This window comes from Manacus vitellinus, unplaced genomic scaffold (assembly GCF_001715985.3).
Source record: "Manacus vitellinus isolate BGI_N305 unplaced genomic scaffold, ASM171598v3 scaffold_45_pilon, whole genome shotgun sequence".
NCBI lineage: Eukaryota > Metazoa > Chordata > Aves > Passeriformes > Pipridae > Manacus > Manacus vitellinus.
Window position 1 is genome coordinate 3,566,254 of NW_021940571.1, and position 19,329 is coordinate 3,585,582.

General features: G+C 39.7%; 1 protein-coding gene across 1 annotated transcript; it reads right to left on the reverse strand.

The window, feature by feature from the left end:
- Positions 1-10,918: 10,918 nt before the first annotated feature.
- PDCD10 (programmed cell death 10) lies at positions 10,919-16,843 on the reverse strand. Its single transcript, XM_008929996.3, has 7 exons — positions 16,612-16,843; positions 15,956-16,009; positions 14,510-14,627; positions 13,734-13,860; positions 13,359-13,437; positions 12,977-13,059; positions 10,919-11,402 (listed from the first exon to the last, which is right to left on the reverse strand). The coding sequence occupies exons 1-7, from the start codon at positions 16,705-16,707 to the stop codon at positions 11,321-11,323; spliced, it is 639 nt and encodes a 212-aa protein (XP_008928244.1). The 5' UTR covers positions 16,708-16,843; the 3' UTR covers positions 10,919-11,320.
- Positions 16,844-19,329: the final 2,486 nt, after the last annotated feature.

A 19,329-nucleotide genomic window follows, 5' to 3' on the forward strand; every position in this document is an offset into this window, starting at 1 on the left:
TATTCCCCCCATACACACACACTTCTATTTTTCTAGTTAAGTACAAAATTTGATTCATTTTTACAGCTAGTTTTAATCAGTCCAAAGTGGCATTTTGGGTTGAAGAAGCTCACTTGGCTTTACACCAGAGTGGAGCTTCAGTACATCCATTCAACATGGGTCATCACACCCCCAGGTCACAGGCCACTTCCAAACAATTCACAATTTATAGGATGTCTGTAGAAGGATAAAGGGAATTGCTGCTGGTTTACACCCCTTTATTTCACCACATACACATAAAAAATGAATTTATATTATGCAGGTGCTGAAGCATTTGCTCCAATAGGACCCTCGGCCCCATCTCTGGCTTCCTGCAGCCAAATGAGTCACTTAGGAAGTGAGAAAAGCCCAAACATGCATACCAAAAATAAATAAAAAATACACTACAGCACAGGAAGGGAAGAAGCAAATTCCTAGCCCCAACCAGTGACCAGCAGAAGCATTTGATGGGTCCAGTGCAAACGTTTTCAGTGCTCAGGAGCCTTTAAAGCTCTTCCCTCAGGCCTAGATAAGCCCCAGGTATTTTTAGACTTGATCTCATTTCCTGTCCCGACACTGCCACTCAGTTACACAATGTTTCCCCAGGACTCAAATTCCACCTGAAGGCCATTTAGGTTCTTTTTCTCTGTAAGGAGAACAACTTCTTCCTCCAAAAGGAGGAAACCCCCCTGTCAGTGGCCAACACAGCCGTGGTTATCCTATAGTCATAATAACTCAATCATACAACAGTATCAGTTTCCAGCTGAAGCAGTTCTCTTCTTATCTACCCCAAATATTGAAGTAGAGATTCATAATCTCTCCTCTGACCCTGAATAGATTCTGAACAAGCCAAACCCTTAATCTCTCGTCACAAAAAGATTAATCAATTCCCTTGATCTCCTTAACCACACGTCTCCAGTTCCGACCCCACTCACGACAATCCTATTGAACAGAGGGAGCCAGAACCACACAGACACTTTTCCAACTCACCACTGTCCATTATAGTCATAAAATACTCCCCTGACTCTATAAGTGTTGGGGATGCTGCATCTGTTCTGCTTCAGGAGAATAATCATGGGATGCTTTCTCATGGCTCTCACACCGGTGATTAAAGTATTTTCCCATAAATACCCCCCTGAGGTGTTCTGTGTGTAACCAAACTGCCTGGATTCACTGAGAGATGGAAGAAAATCTGCCACTTTTCCAGCATGGGACTCCTGAAGTCTCATCTCAGGGTGTACCATGGTCAGGCTGCTTAGAAGTGTTTGTATAAATAGACAGTAATTGTGAAGTCCTATGTGCACACTACATTAAGAGAGTATCGGGGCAATGATTTCCCAAGAAGTGTCCCACAGTTTTATTTTTTATTTTCAATAGACACAGTATTTAGGCCTTGCTTGGGCAAAATCAAAAAACTTGGCATATTGTAAGTACATATTGGAACAGGTTGCCCAGAGAAGCTGTGGCTGCCCCATCCCTGGAAGTGTCCAAGGCCAGGCTGGACGGGGCTTGGAGCAACCTGGGCTAGTGGAAGGTGTCCCTGCCCATGGCAGGGGGTGGAACTAAACAAGCTTTAAGATCCTTTCCAACCCAAACCATTTGAGGATTCTCTATTTAACCACAATTAGGACCTCTCCAGAAGTGCATGTACACGCCAAAACATAACAGGACCCCACTCCGAAATGAAAACTTTCAGTATTACACTACAATAAATAATCCGATGTTTCTGGGATAAATTTGAAATGGAGGCCACCCAGGAATAATTCTTCATAAAGATTTCAGATTCTACTGTACCCTTAAAATAAAAAAGAGACTTAAGAATGTTGCTCAAACACCTGATCTTTAGGGGAAAAAAAACCATGAAGCTCAGAAACTCTCTCTATGACATGAATAAAACTTATTTAACCAGAGCACCTCTGCAGGTGCTGCAGTGAGGAATGAGCAGTTTAAGGTACCTGAGCACTTTCCTGCTGCAGGAAGAAAATATTCAGTAGACAGGTCAATGAAATAGTAAATATTTTCACCTTCCACACAACCATTTCCTACAAATTATGACTGTTCTCATCCAGTACTTGCTTCCCTAATTTTCTTCTGGCAATATAATCCATGCAGAAAACTATCTGAGCTCTTTAGCTAAAAAGATACTGACTTATTTATTCTGTCTCAATTCTGAAATATTTAGAGGACGCCATCTAGTTTCGGAGTGTTCCCACACTGTGAGTGGTTTGCCTTTGCTCACATTAAAATGTTTCTCACTCTAAAATGTGACAGACTCACTGCCTGCAAATCCTTTCCTTTATGCTTGGGAAATTTTATTATTATTACAGTAATGTAGCTGAACTCAGGGCCCTGTGGGGTGGAGTCCTTAACTAATGAACAGGGAACTGAGGCACAGGGAAATCCAGCAGGTTGGTGGAAGTCAGATAAAGGTTAAAACAGCTGGAACCACCACTCCTGTTTGGGACAAGGCCACTCTTGTCCTCTGCCAGTGGGTGGTTAAAAGATTTAAAGGGATTGTACATTTATTTCAAAAGTGCCCCACTGATGATGGTTCTGAGGTCGGTATTGAACTCTGGAGCACAGAGGAGGGATTTTTCACAACAGGGGAGCTCTAATAGAAAAAAGGAAACTGAATCCTCTCTGAAACTGCAAATTATAAATTATTTGACTTTCCACAGAGTTGCCTACTGAGTGATGTTCTAAACACTGGCAAAAAGTTGATGTAGTTTGGATACACAGATCTACAGTGTTAGCAAACCAAAGATACAGCTTGATTAGCTACAGGATAGAAAGGAATTGTGGACAACCAACAGCAAGTTACACTCACATTAAACCAGTGCAGCTTTCCCTACACACCAACACTTTCCTATGGGAACAGCTTCTAATTCTGCCACGTCTGGAAATCTTTTAATCCCAAAAATGGCAGCTCTCAGGAGTAATGTTCCAGTGTCACACTTCGTGTAAAGAAAATTTCAAACCTTATTTTAACACTTAACTACGGAATTTCAAACACTGTCTTTCTGGTTTTCAAGTTCCATTCCCAACAGCATGAATTCTTTTACCCAGTTGTAAGTTATTTCACTGAGATCTGTCAGTAGGAAAGCAGCTTTTTATCACAGAGACTGAAAGACAGAGAATTGTGGATGTAGATGGGGTGTTGGTTTTTTCCAACTCTAATAGCTCAGGGATAAAATTCATACAAAATTACCCCTCTGATTTCTGCTGCTACTTCAGCTACAAAAATCTGAGTTATGGAACAGCTTCTACAAACTCCTTTGCTCCATGGGAAGGGGGGATTTCAGCAAAGCAGTGACAGCCTTGCAATGGGAAGAGCAGCAACGTCATCCCAACAAGCACCAAGTGAATACAATATATACAACCAAAAATCTTGTCCAGCTTCCACTGGTGAGTGTCCACACATTCAGGAATTCAGTTGGAAACATTTTTAGACATTATTTAAAGGTATAACTAACTTGTAACCATCATCCCCTGACTCCCCACCCAAAAAACCCCACCAAACTAACGCTCACCATTTCAGACAGTTTTCAGAGGTCGAGAAAATAAATGTAAAATCCATGTTTTTCATTTGTTTCTACCATGCCATTCTCCTCCAAATAAATTTTGGAAATAGAGAAGTAACAAGTCTTGTGTGCAAGGCTTGCACCAGCAGCAGAAGGTACAGGTTTTGAATTAGCTTTTAAGTCAGAAAACTCCCAAAGCTGTCAACCGGTAAAATTTAGTTCCAGGTCCTCAGTTCAGGGAGACAACCAATCTAGAGATGAACAGAACCAACAGCAGCTCACAGCTGAACCATTCCCCTGGTAAAATCCATTTACTTTAGGCATTTTTGTTGATGAACTTTTCCCCTTGTTCCCCAAGTTAGGCTCAAAGGACAGTGACTAATAAGCTCAGAGAAGAGCTGAAATTGGAGCTTGGAGTCTGAACACAAACACAGCCCAGGGAGGGCTGCTGAGAAAATAAATGGCAGTGTGGTGTGTTCCTTGTGCAAACCAACCCCATCCATTTCCAGCAGCCTCAAGGGCTACAGGAGAAGAGTTTGGAAACAAATAAAAAGTCTGGACTGGAAGTTATGCCCCTGAGCAGTGGCTGTGGGCAGAGCAGGGATCCAAGTGCCCTCAACCCCGTGCCCAGCAATGCCAGGTGCTGCCTCTAAACCCTGGAGCTTTGCCAAGGGACAAATTTGCAGCCTGTAGAAATGAAGGATGATTTTGTACCAAAAACCATTACATAAACAGTCAGCAGGGTTTACACCTGATTCTTCCCTACCATTTATAATTGCAGCCCACACAAGGTGCAGACGATGTGGTAACTGCTCGTTTTGGCTCAAGAATGGGGTAAATAAAGCAGCCCCAGCTCAGACTGGGGGCTCTGGGTTTCCTCCCCAGTAAAGAAGCCCAAGAACACCAGGCACGTCCCACTGGGCTCCATGTCCTTGCAGGTGGAGCCCTGGGACAAGGTTACACATCACACCTGACACCTCAGGAAATGAGAATTGGCCAAATGGCCACTTTGATCCCTAATTATTCCTGTGTGTCAGCCTTGCTGTTTAATTTCTGTCCAATAGACACAGTCACAACAGGTGTTTTTGCACCTCAGCTATATTTTTCTTATTCATTACTCTCCTCATGCAAGTTGCTCCCTTATATTGACAGGGAGTTACAGCAGCATTATTGCATGTTCATGAGAAAAAGCTCCAGATAACAAGAGGTCAACAGGTTGAACTTCACTGACTTTGGTATTGTCAGCAGTTGGTGTTGATGGTATTCCATTATAAAAAGGTCTCTCCTTATGCTGGAAGGAAACAAAACCTCACTTAATTTTTATGTAATGCAAATGTTTGTTTTTTAAAAAAAAAATCAGCTTTCTCATTCAGATAACAATATTTACTTGCACACAGCTTTACAATTAAATGTTTGCTTTGGGTTTTATATTTAAAGTCATGTAAAAAATGCAGGTAAAACTCAGCTCTAATTATGTTTTCTTTGCCCCTTTAACTTTTCAATTTGTATTGAATAGAAATAGGTGGGATTTTTTTTTTCTCCCATTACCTGCAGCAACCAAGGCTCTGTGTGAGGCTTCAGAGAAACTGGTATCAAATTGGAGTTTGTCAAGACTCCAGTCAGGATCATGGCTCCCTAAATCCTGGGGCTGGGCTAAAGGACCTCAGGTGAGTTTTACTGGCAGGACTGTCTGGATCCAGAGGGAAATTACAGGTAGGATTGAGTGGAGTCCCCATCTCTGGAGGTGTCCAGGGAATGACTGGACATGGCACTCAATGCTCTGGGCTGGGTGAAAGGTGTTTGTTGGTCACAGGTTGGACTGGGTGATCTTGGAGGTTTTTCCTACCTAAAGGATTCTGTGAGTTTTTCTTCTTAACCTTCAGGGGTAATATTTATTATCCTTACTGTGTTACAACCTCAACAGGAATTCCTGATCTCCCAAACCACTTAAGAAAATGCTCTTTGTCACTCACTAAGCAGATGTAGAAAACCACACAAGATTATTGATATCACACGGCTGCACAAACAGCAGGGAAAAAAGGGTTACCACACTTTCCTTGATAAGCAAGGCAAAAATCCTTCCAATTAACATTTTAATTAGGAAATTCACTCACCATGGAAGTTCCTGCATTTTCTTAAAGGTTGTAACTCAGCTTCCTTTTAAATTCTTTCACTGTGGCTCTAGCAGAGATTAGATACCCAGCAGCAAGAAGGGAGACTAAGTGAATTATATTTGTAGCTCATACTTTATTCTCTTTACTTTAAAACTTCAGGCACTCAGGCTTCTATTTCACCCATCACTTGTCCTTGGAGACCAAGGCAGCTTTGGGGAAAAAAGCAATTACCTACTATGAAAAGTCTAATAGTTACAATTATGAAATAATAAAATGTCAGAGACACGTCTAATTTAGATATAGGGCTTTCAGCTTTTTAGCTTAGTGAAATAATACAAAATATTCTCTAAAATTATTCTATCCATCAGGTGTAATCACTCCTCTGACTGTGATATCAAATGCAAATTCACAACTGTTTATACAGCAGATCTGAGTGTGCATGAGAAATCAGCAATTGAAAATCTATTTTGCTTACCTTGTCCCCAATAATGGAATTACAGCACTAAAAACACTTTTCCTTCTTGAATACTCTGAGTAAGTAGAACACTTTTGTCTCTAGGGTGAGAAGGATTTATCCTCCCTTCCTCTTGCTTCTTGGAAGAATTTAACATCCCTTCCTCTTGGTGCTCATAAGTGTCACTGACAGTCCTTACAAAACCAACTCAACCTCCCTACATGGCCACCTTTGGTTTCTGCCTCAAAAAGGAATCTTTATGATTTATAAATCTTTAATGGCAAGACACAAACTCCAAAGGAATAGCAATAGCAAAGTTTAACCAAATTTTTAACTGCAATTGTCTGAGCAATCTGATCTTTACCCAACAACACACATTATCTGGAAAGGTTGACTCCTAAATTGCAAATTCTTACTGCCAGGTAAAGTCATACTGATCTTCACACAGGGATAAGAAGCACTGAAAGGTGGCAGAATGAGGGAAGAGATTAAACCCTTTATCATACAATCACAGACTGTGAGAGTGCCCAGGTGTTATCACAGCCCAAGCTCTTTAGGGAGTGCAGTGCAGGCACAGAGTCTTGCACCTCAAATGTTGCTGAGCTGCTCCCCTGACCTTTCTAATGAACATTAAAACCCCCATGGACTTGCACAGATCCCACAGAAATAGTTGTGATGACATGGAATACATGTTAAATTGGAGAAGAGATCACAGGTGATCACCTGTGAGTCAATCCTGGTGTTCTGCCTTGCACTACACGAGTCCCTGAGGTGACAATGTGCTGCCCCAGCCCCTGCTCTGCCTCCTGAGCTGTCACAGGAGCTGTGCCTGGATGGGGGAGAGGACAAGGTGCAAAACAAGTCATGGAGGAAATGCTGATGCCATCCAGCAAGGAACTGCTACAGGCTGTAACCAGTGAGAAGCATCTTGCATTGTCTCAGACATCAAGGACTGTGTCTACAACATCATAGGCAATCTGTGGGCAGGAGAGAAGGACAGAGAAGCCAAGGGACATCACCTCCACAGACATCTCCCATCACCCCCACAGACATCTCCTCATGAGCCAAACCCTCCTCCCCTGCCTTGCAGACACCAGCACCAAAGAGTTCTCTGGCAAAATTCCAGCTTGTGTTACAAACATGAGGAGAAATTGTTTTGTCTCAGCCTCAAAGGAACAACTTTAGCATTGCCCAGTACTTTGCTCTTTTTAGAGGTCCCAAACCTTGAGATTGTGTATCTGTGGTGATACAATTCATCCCATGACTCAGTGAAGAAGAGGGGAAAAAGGACAATTGGTCATGGACAAGGTTAGTGAATTCTTCATCATAAATTAAATTCATGCAGCATATTAAACTTCAGTATTTGAAGGCCTTTTTTTATTCTCTCAGACTGTTGTAAAATGACATCTAACGGGAGGAATGAGGACAAAGAACCTGGTTTTACAATAGAACTGGACAGATTTAAGGGCAACATTATACAGCACTTTTTAATTTCTGTAACAAAAAGCCAAGGGACCCAGGAGCATCTTTTCAGTCCTACTTTTTAGCACTAATTCTGCTCTCAGGCAGTGCCTCTGGTCCTGAAGCACATTCCCTGCTGGTGTCTTTTAAAAGCAGCATCTGCCCAGATGAGTATGAGAGCAAAACAGTGGAGTAAAAAATGGCACAGGGAACAACTGCCCTGAATCATTATGCAAAGCTCAGAGAGTTCCCACACCTCCCAGTACAAACTGCCTGCAATTCCCTTCCCAGGAGGCACTGGAGAGTCCCTCTGGGAAGAGGAGCCAGGCTGGGCTTGGCAAAGCCAGATTCTCAGGCAGAACAGCCAGTGCCTCCTCCAAAGGCAGGTGACAATCAGTGCTGTACCAAACCCAGTTATTAGTATTGCACATGCTGGTGCATTTATTTGATTTCCCCTTCAGACTGGAACAATCTAAAGCTCAGACATGTGGCAAGTTTGTCTCGACAACCTTCTTTTCACTCCCCACCCAACCGAGGGAGCAGAGTCTCTGCAGGAGGATCAGATAACACCTGCAGAACAAGGCACATCTCCCCCTGACACACAGTGCAGGAGCTGAGAACATTAAGAAGGAACTTCACTGGTAATCTAGATAAGATCATGTCAACAGATAATGCTTAATCAAGACTGATCCTATCTCATCCCACTGCCTGGGTGCAGGGAAGCTGTGACAGCAGAACACTCTGACATTCCATACTCACCGTCCAGATACACCTTGTGCCGAGCTGGCACAGGCACATCTCACCCACTCGGACACAAACCTTTATATCACGACTAAACTAAGCTTCTAACCAGTAATAAATCAAGCTTCTAACCAGAAATAAGTCAATCTGAGCTTGTCTTCGTTGCTTTTACAGGCTGAGGAAAATTGAAACAAGTGATTAAGACGTTTCTTTGCTTCATTAACAAATATACAAAGTTTTATTTTGTTTATTAGATTGATTTTCTGTATGTTAACATTATCATAGCAGTTATAACCCACATTCACAGCAGAAATTTTCTAGGAGCATTTTGCAACACTACCTGCTGTATTAGAAATCCTTAAGAGAAACTTATCTTTAGCTACTCAGGTAACTTGAATAATAAAGTGCAAAAACCACAATAAAATTTGACAGACATATGTCCCAGCTCATATTCAGTGGAAAATAGAGGTTTATAAGACCACTAGATATGGATTCACTGCACACAACAGAAGAGTGTCACCTGAAGACACCAGTTTTCAAGTTTTCCCATTACCAGACATTGATTACAATTAATAATTTTCCATTCATTTTAAGGGTAACATAAAGAAATCACAATGAGGTTATAAATCAAACAAAACACATTGGCCAGACTACCTGAAGCTTAGCCCTGTATTTGGTACCTTTTACCCAGTAAAGGTTTAGGAAAGAACTGATGAACAGGAACAGTTCATTTCTTGATGCAACAGCCTCTGATTTTATCAGGAATCAATTAAAAGGACATAACACAGCATCTTGTTTGGGACCCAAGTCATAAATGGTTTTTTAATATATTTTTTATGACACTTATAAACATGGTATCATTCAACTAATGATTACCAACAGCTGCTACTGCCTCTCTCAATTCAAGAAAATAGAGAAATCTCAGAATATTATGGGAATTAAGTCCAATTTGGAAAATATAACCCAAGTTTTCATGTCTCTGTCTCCTTGCAGCCACTGCTGCAGCCTCCCCAGTACCAAACACTTTTTTCAAGACAAATGAAGTATCATAAACTCCAGGTGCCTTTCCCTTTCTTCTAACCTAATTAGTCTTCATGAAGCCCTTTGGAGCTATGACTTAAGTGAACATCATCCACAAGGAAGACTACTCAACCTTTTTATTTACAGAATGCAAAGATGCAAATGAAATATTACTCAAATTTAGTCAGGCTGTCTCTTTTGTAGCTGCTAAAACTGCTGCTCTTCTACCACTTTCCAAGAAATGACAGTTCAGCAGGCCAAGCTTTGACAAATAACAGGAAGTTTTATCTCTAAATTGTATCTGCATCCCTTTGTCATGTTCCTAAGCTCAGTTTGCTAATGACACAACACACCACTGTCAGAACAGAAAACAGGCTGAACAGCAAAGCTTTAAGGGCCATGTCCGGTTTAGAGCTTCACGTGGAATCAGAAATTTCACAAGGTACATTCCCAAGGAGTCATTTTCACACAATACTCTCCTTACATTGTTCCATTTCACTACAGGCAGTGCTCTCATCAAGGAAACAATTCCATGGCCAGACAGACAGCAGAACACCCAGTGCTATTCAGGAGGGCTGCAGGTTGCACTTCCCCCCTCTCTGATGGTTGAAGCAGATAACCAAATTCAAGGACCCAGCTGTTGGACTCTGGATAAGGCACTTGCCCCAAATGAGCAATACAGCACCAAGCCAGTGTGCAAGGAAAGTCTGGATGGACCTTTTCTTCAGCATTTACACCTAAAAAAGGAGTATTTCTGTAGCAATTGTGCTCTTTCAGCCTGGAGTGATCCTCCTGCAACAGCCTGTGCAGCTTTATAAACTGCTTCACATTCTTCTCTAAACCAACTAGTTATGGCCACAGATTTTAAAGATCTTTCAGAGGTTTATTCTATTTCAAAATAAGCTCAAGGTGCACTTCAAAGGGGCACATGAGAGATTCCTTAAACTTGTGAAATATCACCATGAAATCACAATGATAAAATTTATTCTGTCCATCAGCAGCTCTTAACCATCAACACAGCCAAGGTTTGTCAGTGGAGGTCTCACATGATTTCAATCCCTGAAAAATAGAAGTTGCCTTGTGGCATGCATAGTAGAGATATCACTAGTGCTACCTGGAAGAGTTCCAGCTTCTCTCCTCCTCCCTCCCAAAGGGCACCAACTGAAAACCCAGTTATCTTAATATTTTAAACTCAACCTTTGCTGCAAACTCAGCTGCATATATTTAAAATAATCCTCTGCTCCAAACCTTGGAATAGTCTAGGAGTAAAAAGCCTGTTAACTCACCACCAAGAGAAGATTAAGGAAGAAGTGAGATTTAGTTTCTATCAAAAACAAAAGAACATCTCACTTCTGAGTTTACTTATTACTTTGTCAAAGACATTTTAATATAATTATTCTGGTATTCTGGTCTAGATCACAGCCAAAAAATCTCAGCTTTAAGGAAAACCCCTGATTTTACACTGATTTGAACTCCCAGTAGCTTTAAGCACCCAAATAATTTGAATTATTTTTCTATTTAATGAACGTTCTGCAGTTCTAGAAAGATGAGCTCTGCACTTTTGTTCACATACAAAAAGACAGTCTAACAGATGTAAACTATTTATTGAATATTTGCCACCAATATCGTTAAATACATAATCTTGCAGTTTTCCGCTTTCAAGTTAAAATGTCAGAAACAGAACACCAAATATTTACAATTCTTATAAGGAATGTTACATAATGACACATTAAGGCGTAAATTCTTTTGGCTTATAATTCTGAAAAGAATGATAATAGCAAAAAAGTGATGCAAAATCTTCCTCGTGAGATTATGATTAAGCTACAATGTTTTACAAAAATATGGTGTAAGATGGCAATAATCCCATTCAAAATCCTGCATTAGGCCCCCCTGGAGAGGGGCTGATAATTTATACAGTCAAAACTTTAAAATTTACATATAAAGGTACCCTATCCACCATTGAAAAGTACAACTCTCAACATATACAGTTTTCAGGCCACAGTTTTGAAGGTCTGGAGTATCAAGTTGGTTTGATGAATTAGTCGATTGGCACTTATGAACACATTTATTGCCCTGTGGAAAGAGAAAGACACTGCTTCAGATGCTTTTAGAAAACATGGCATTCCATAAATCCAGCATTATTGGCATCCAGGCTTTGAAAATTGGAAGGATATTGATGTCCTACCCTGTCCTGATCTACCTGAAGCTCAGTGCTGGCACCCGGCCTCATCTGCACAGCTAATCCTAGAAAGGCTCTGTTTATTTGGCAGGAACTTAAAGAATTGGGCTCTCAATCACCATTGACATCTCAATTGTTTGATTCTGGGGTTTAGCTAACTAAGAAAAAAAGTGGAGCAGATGACTCAGGGTTGGAACTGGATGATCTTCAAGGTCCCTTCCAACCCAAGCCATTCTCTGATCCTGTGACTGTCAAACTCGTGTTTTTCCCAAAGCCGAGCACTTCACCCCCCACTAATTTCAGAACTGGCAAATATTTCCTGTAGAAATACTAAGCATGCACATATGTGGAAGGAAATTGCTATTTTAGTTATCTTTTTGTTAAGAAGGGTGTGGAGTCACTGGGTTTTTGAGCTCAGGAATGACACCTGTGAGCAGGACGTTCTCTTTGGGGCTGGTACCTCCTGGTGGGAGCAGGTTTCTCACTCAACATGCAGTTCAGACAGATTAAAACTACTCCTGATTTCATAAGGATAGGAAATACAAACCTTATGGAATTTCTTACAATACTGCAAATAACTAACACACTTTAAGCTTATGCCTACAATACACAGCACTTCTGTCCAGTAATTATAAAGTTACAGGGTCTAAATTTCTCTTTTTGGTATCATAACCAAATTTAGCCCCAATTTCAGTAAGAAAAGAAAATCAGAATGCTTTGATTGAAGCAAGATAGTATTCCCAGTTGGTCTTAAGACTTCCTTGCCCTTTAGTAATGCACCATCTCCTGGGTGTTCTTAGTCTTTGCCAAGCTCAACAAGAGCTGACATGAAAGGGAGTTCTCATTTTTAGAACTGTAGCACACAGAACACTTTGGCACTGTCAAAGTCTGAGGGGGATACACTCATCTTCCCAAACAATCACTACAGTGAATTATACAGGAACATGGACTTCAAAAGCCAAGGTGAAGACCTGGAAAAAGCCTCAGTTTGAAGGCTAACATGTTCAAAGAGAAAAGACTCAGCTGAGTAATTCCAAACACTGCAAAGCATTATAAGGGCCTATAAAGAAAGGCCAATAAAAATGTAAATCAAAGAGAACATTGCACAGATGTTTAGTGTTTGCAAATGATACTTCAAATAGGTAGATTACCTTTTTCAATAAAGAATTCATAATTTCTTTGTCCTTGTATACACACTGAGAAAAACCACACAAGGCCAGGAAATTTAACTTCACAAATTCAGATTCAAAACTAACACTGCATATGGGTGTTGTATTGTGGTGCATTTAAAAAAAACCACTTTCCTCAAAGGCATTACAAAAGAAATAGTATTTAAAGCAGCCATGATAGTCTGAGGACACAGGTACAGAAAATTAGGCAAGTGCTGAAAAAAGTAGCTTGTCTCATTTTCCCCTGTTGATTGACACAGCCTTACTGATGTAAATTATTAGTACAAAACCATACTTACTTTCCATCTTTAAAATAGGTTTTCAGAGTATCACTGAAACTTTTGGAGTATTTTACAAACTCTTTCTTTTGGTGCTCAAGTGCCTGAGAAAACAAAAACATCAGGAGCAGAGTCTTAGTTCACATATTGTTGGGTACAGAGAGAATCTTGAGGTTGAACTGATCAGAAAACTGGCTGACATTACATTTGGAACAGCATTTGGATTCTCATTTTTCCGAGAAGACATGAAGAGATATCATTCTCTTCCTATAAAACTGCCCAGACCTATCACACAACATTATGTCATTGACCAGTTAAAGTCTCCTACTCATCCTCTGATCAAAAGGAAATGCCTCCTCTTAGACTATTTCAAATATTGTATGCGAAGAGTCGCTGCACATACCCGCCGGTTCTGGTACTGGTATTTCTTGAAGACATTATTTACTGTGTCCAGAAGTTCCTTTATTGCACTTGCAATGTCCCTATTTGGAAAAAAAAAAAAGTAATTGTAATATCCTTAAGTGATCCCATTTAAATGTTGGAATTCAATCCCCTTCTAGGAACCAAATACTTCTTAAAACAGTCTCTACAGAGTGAGTGTCAGACACGATGTCACAAGACCAAATGCAAAGAGCCAGAGCAGTGCCCTGGGAATCCAGTGTGGGAATCAACAAGGTAAGTTTGGTCAAGGAATATCTTAAACATTTGAGTGAGAATCAGGCCTAAATAAAAAGTTTGACCTCTCGATCTGCAGAAAAATCCATCACATGGTACTTACTTGATTGTCTGAAGAAACCTCACTCTGTCATTGATCTCATCAGGAATCTTACTAAGAATCTGTTTAAGTGCTCGTGCTTTTTCATTAAGATCTTGGAATTCAGGTTCTGGTCTTTCAATCATATACTCTACCAAAAAGAACATATCCAGAAACACCATTAGTGTGTCCTCAAGTCTCCAGTGACAGCTAAAAACACTCCACAAAAATGCAGCAGTAGTGCCATGGGATATTTGAAGGTGAACAGCACAAAAATAGCCCTGACCAGAAAACTGCAGTGAATACACTCTGTAGGAACCAAAACACAGTGCAACAACCACCTTTATTACTGCACGATGGAAAAAGAGCCCACCTTAATTTATTTGAGACACTGAAGGCACTACACTAACCCAATTCAGTATTAAAAGAATTTCAAGCCTTTATTCTCCTTCTCTGACAGTGTAACTATTGCTTTTATTTTGAAACGGGGGGGGAAAAAAGAGCATGTTATACTCCACATGCTTTTTTCTGTGTTAGCAATGCAAAAGGTGTACTGTGCACCCACAGAAATATAGTCCTTAACATTCGTTTTCTTTTTTTCTCTTATTATTCAAGTATGGTTTTCAGGAAGATTCAACTTCTCCTAAAGAGGTATTCAAGAAATGCAAATTTTCTTTGACCCTGCTAAAAAAAATTGTATTAAGAAACAAATAATCTCTTCTGAAAAAAAGGCAGAGAAATGCCTATTTCTAGTTAGCAGTGTAATTAAAAATCCAGTTATTCAACATGAGATTTATTACCTTCTACATCATCAGCTGCCATACGCAGAAGAGACTCCGTGAAGTTCACGTCCACACTTTTCTTCTCCAAGATTTTCATGATGATGTCCTGTGTAAGACCTGGATTTTCTTTTTCAGCCTGTACAGCAAAGCAAGTTGTTACTCTGAAATATGCAATGACTGAATGTTGCAAGCACAAAGGCAGATTTTCATGTACCTCGCTTCAGATACTGCAGGAGTTTGCCAGAAACTTTAAATTCTAATGGTTTTAGACCAGTAGATTACATTGAAAACCATTTTGCCCACTACAACATTCATTATTTCGGGCTACATCACTGATTTGGTATAAATAACTTTTCCAATAAGCTTTCCCACTCGTTTCAATTTGAATGAGAAAGGTTTTCATGAATTTCTATATCCTGTTATATTTTCATAAACACTAAGCTTTGAGACAAAGACATTGTATCCATTGGAATTCAAGTCACTCCAAAGCCAGGTGCTGCTCCCCCACCTCCCACGGGACATTTTATAAACGTGCCTCTTACGAATCACATCATAGGCTCAGACATCATTTGGGAATTGCTTTTTCAGTAAAAAAACCAGCTTCTGATTGATGATATATCTAAGTAAAACTAAGCTAGAGCTCAGCTAACACTGGAGGTGTTCCCACTACCTGTGCTGCTACTAAAAAAACTGCACTGTGTGGAATGAGACTGTGGGGTGGGTTTTTTTGCTACCAATATCTCAGTTTTGACATTATTTGCACCCAGCTCAGCTCCTTATCATTAGTTGTAAAAACATTTAGCTTGCATGAGCTCTAGCTGAGACTTCAGATTGCCAAGGTACACTTAGATTTAGGCTTATAAAAAGGGACCTGCAATGTAGTTGCACAGCTCACATTAAGATTTGTCATGCCTGCAATTATTTTTGTTTTAAGAATTTCAAAAGATCAGCACTTCAGTAAAGGAGTATAAAGGAATTTTCACCCTTCAGGAATATAAAAGTTACAAGTCTCTTTTTTTCCATTTACTGCTGGATGCAGACACAAGCACTGAACTTATCTTCATCCACAAAAAAATCCCATTATCACTCACTCTGTAAAGCACTTCCAAAGCCTGCTGTGTGTCTACTGCTCATGAGCACCTCTGCCACATAATCTTGGCAATTTTAGATTAAGTATATTATTTATTCACTGACTGCTTCCTCATTTAAGCTTTTGTACTATATGGACAAGAAAAAAGTCTGTTTAAAATGTCTCAATGTGTTTCATTCAGATTTCTTCTACTCATAACATCTGACCTCTCAAACTTACAGCCCATGCAATTGTCCACTTCACTTTTAGAAGTGCTGGATCAAGGCTGGAGTCTTCAGATGCAAAGACAAGGACACAAGAAAGCTGACTTTTTAGCTTTACTATATATGGTTTACCTTTTAAGCAATCCTTCTTCAAAACAAGTTACTTCTCACCTTAATAAAAGCTGCTCTCAGCGTCTGAGCTGCAGACAGGTTTACTCTTTCTAGCTGCAATGAAAGTTTAGAATTGTTAGGAATTCTGAGGTTATTAGAACAAAACAAGTCAAATACTCATGCCCTGCCTTACACACATAATGAAACTGGGAACTGACAGAGGCTCTCAAATTACTGGTGTCACTTGAGAGATACTAAAATGTTCAATCCCAAAGGAAAGACTTCCCCCTCCTCAAATCAAATATGTCACTGGATGTATTTTGCAGCAGAAATCTCACAGAAGTTTTAGAGAGCATCTTGCCAATCTCTGATACTCACAGAAAATCAAATATCCTATTAAATTACAACCATTAGCAGTAAAATTAAAATGTTCACAAGTATGTGTTTGAGTGGATGTTACTTCCTGCCACAGAATACCAGACCTGACATTTTTGTGAAAATTCTCTGTAAAAGGTAAGAGAAAAGATCAGGGCTGAGACATCCAGCAACCTCTGAAGAGCATGAAATAGTATTCATGGGAAAAGGGTAAAACAATGCATGGGAAGGAGATGGTGTCAGACACAAAGCTTCCACAGTCAAAATGAACAACCTGTTACTGTGCCCATGTTTCCCAAAATAAAGGGGACTGTCAAATTCCAAAGCAAACTGCAGCTCACCTCATTAAAGACCGGGTACATGACAGCATAGAGAGGCATGGAAACCATAGAAGTGGTCTCTGCTTCATTCTTCATCTCTTCCATTGTCATCCTCATTCAAAGAGCCACTTCTCAAGGAAAACACTATAGAAGCAAAAAACTCCTCATTCACTGAAATGTTTCTTCTTTTTCCTCGTCGTGCAAGAATACTTGAAGGGCTTGAAATACGTTATTGTCCTTAGGGCGTGAGGGAAAAGACAAAACAAACACAACAGTTACAAACACTCGTGACTGGTAGGTCCTAAAAATGAAAACACAGATCAATGTCAGCTTGTTACTGCCCAGAAACCAGGAATTCCTTATGACATGAGTCAAGTAAATACGGAATGACCACTTTGTGTGACTTCAAAACCCTGAAATCTATTAAGTGAAATCTATTGAGTGAATATTTTAAAGAGTAGGGTGCTACCAGAAGTGGGTTTTTTTTCTTCAAGTTCTTATGGAACTGATTTTCCTGAAAACAGTGATTTTGTTTGATATGTATTTACAATAATCTTGCCACCACTCATAAGCAGCAGCATAAGGTTCCTGACAACTCCCCTACAGAAAAAGCTTGAAATGCTGCAAACCCAAACCCTATATAGATGCATCATGACTATTAACATTAGAACTACCTATAAATACCCCATATTTTTGCACATGCATCAAGCTGTGCCCACTTTCCACCTCTTTGAATTCCTAATATTCCCTCTTTGGGTTTATATAAGCTGAAGTCATGTTTCCACTCTGGGTGTGTCCCCAGCTCTGTTCACTCAATGGAAAATTATTGTTCCAGTAACTGAACCTCTGTTTTGGAAGTTCTCCACCCAGTCCAGCTCATAATATCCAACATGGAGCCATCATTGCTTAGACATAAAAAATATGTGGAAAAGAAGAAAGATCACCCTACAGCTCACAAGAAATCTTTGTTCCAGCCTGCTACATGTTCTGTTCATCAGATTCTCTAAAAATATTTTACATGACATAATTGAGTTTAAAGACCTGAAGTCCAAGTTAGAAATAAAAATAAAAAGGAGATTAACAGGTTTAATTCTTAGATTTGCTTGGAATATCTGATGCACTAGAGGAGGTTTTTTCCTCCTAACAAGCTTCAGTCATCAGGCATTTGCACATCTGCATAAGTTATTGACATTTTAGTAAGAAGTGAAAGAAGTGAAATTATAAGAAACAGCAGAAGCTACTCCAGCAATCAATATCACTGGGAGTGTGAACAGGTGAAAAAAACCAAGATATTTCTTCCAGTTATATTCCTCATTATGCTCTGCAGTAGCTAAAAATCTTAGGGCTGTTTCAATAAAAGAACAGATATTTTTTTCCAGGGCAGGTTTATAGTACTTTAGCCCTAATTACACAAGTGAAATTTGTTATTGATTACAGTCAGCACAGAGAAGAATTTGGATGACTACAAATATTATACATGTCTCATCTGAGCTTGTGAACAGGCACTGTGAATGTACTTCTAAGTAGGTGAAGAACTGGTCACACAACAGTTAAAACACTGAAGAAAAATTAAACGTGACCATAGTAAAAAAAATTATATCAGTTTTCTGACATGGATTGCTTATTCCAAAATTACTCTTGCTGTTTCAACCCTTCAACATAACACACATGAGCAAGTCCTACAGCCCCAGAACAGGATTCCCAAGAGTTTAGAGAGGGATTTGTGTGGATACGTCCGCATGGATGGAATTGCAAAAATCAGGGTTCTCACATTTTTCTCCCCTACCCAGAGATATTTTAGAGCTGTCAGGAACACGGAAGAACACAAGTGAATATTCACCATTCCTCAAAAAGTGGAATATTTTTCAAGAACTTGTTTCAGAGTTACATAAATTCATGCAAGGTCTGCTCACATGGGGGGGTGGGAACTTGTCTGAGCAAGTTTTCACTCCCTACTGCAGGTACAAGCTGTCCCATTTATTATCCATGAGTATTCCCTGCTCCAAAGGCTGGGATGTGAGGGACAGAGTGGCTGGAGATCTCTTTGTTTTGCTGTTTAATTCCATGTTTCTGGAAGTTCAGTAAACATAAACTCATGCAAGATACTAATGTGACAAGCACCACCGAAGGCAGCACTCACAGTTTAATTCACTGAGAGGTTTTATCCAGGACTGTGTTCTCAGAGTAAGTTTTTTAAAGAGTTAAATCAGGTCACTGAACATTGTTCTACTCTACCCAAAAGATTTTTATCACAGGAAGAAGGGCAAAAAAGGACAGAATTGCCATTAGATATAATTACTTTGTTTTTATGGGCTAGCAGTACCCACACACACACAAAAAAGGAAATACTAAGTGAAATGATGGATTTTTATGATGATGAAAACCTATTACACTGTGGACTACCATGAAGAACTCATTTTCTCCTGAAGAGCCATAAGCTATTGTTACTAATCCATGGTACAGCTAAACTCCTCATATAAAAACAATTATACATTATCTATTACCTCTTTACCAGACACTGACACTCCTAAAAAAAAAAAAAAAATACACCACTTTGGATTTATATAAAGATACCAGTGTTGTGACTGGAGAGGTGGATTTATATATACACATGCACACAAGAAATACTTAAGAACATCAAATGCCTTAGCTGCCAATGTATGAAAAGAAGTATATTCAATATATCACACTGGTTGTTCATTATTCCAGAAACCTCCCCATTTTCTAGAAGATACATTA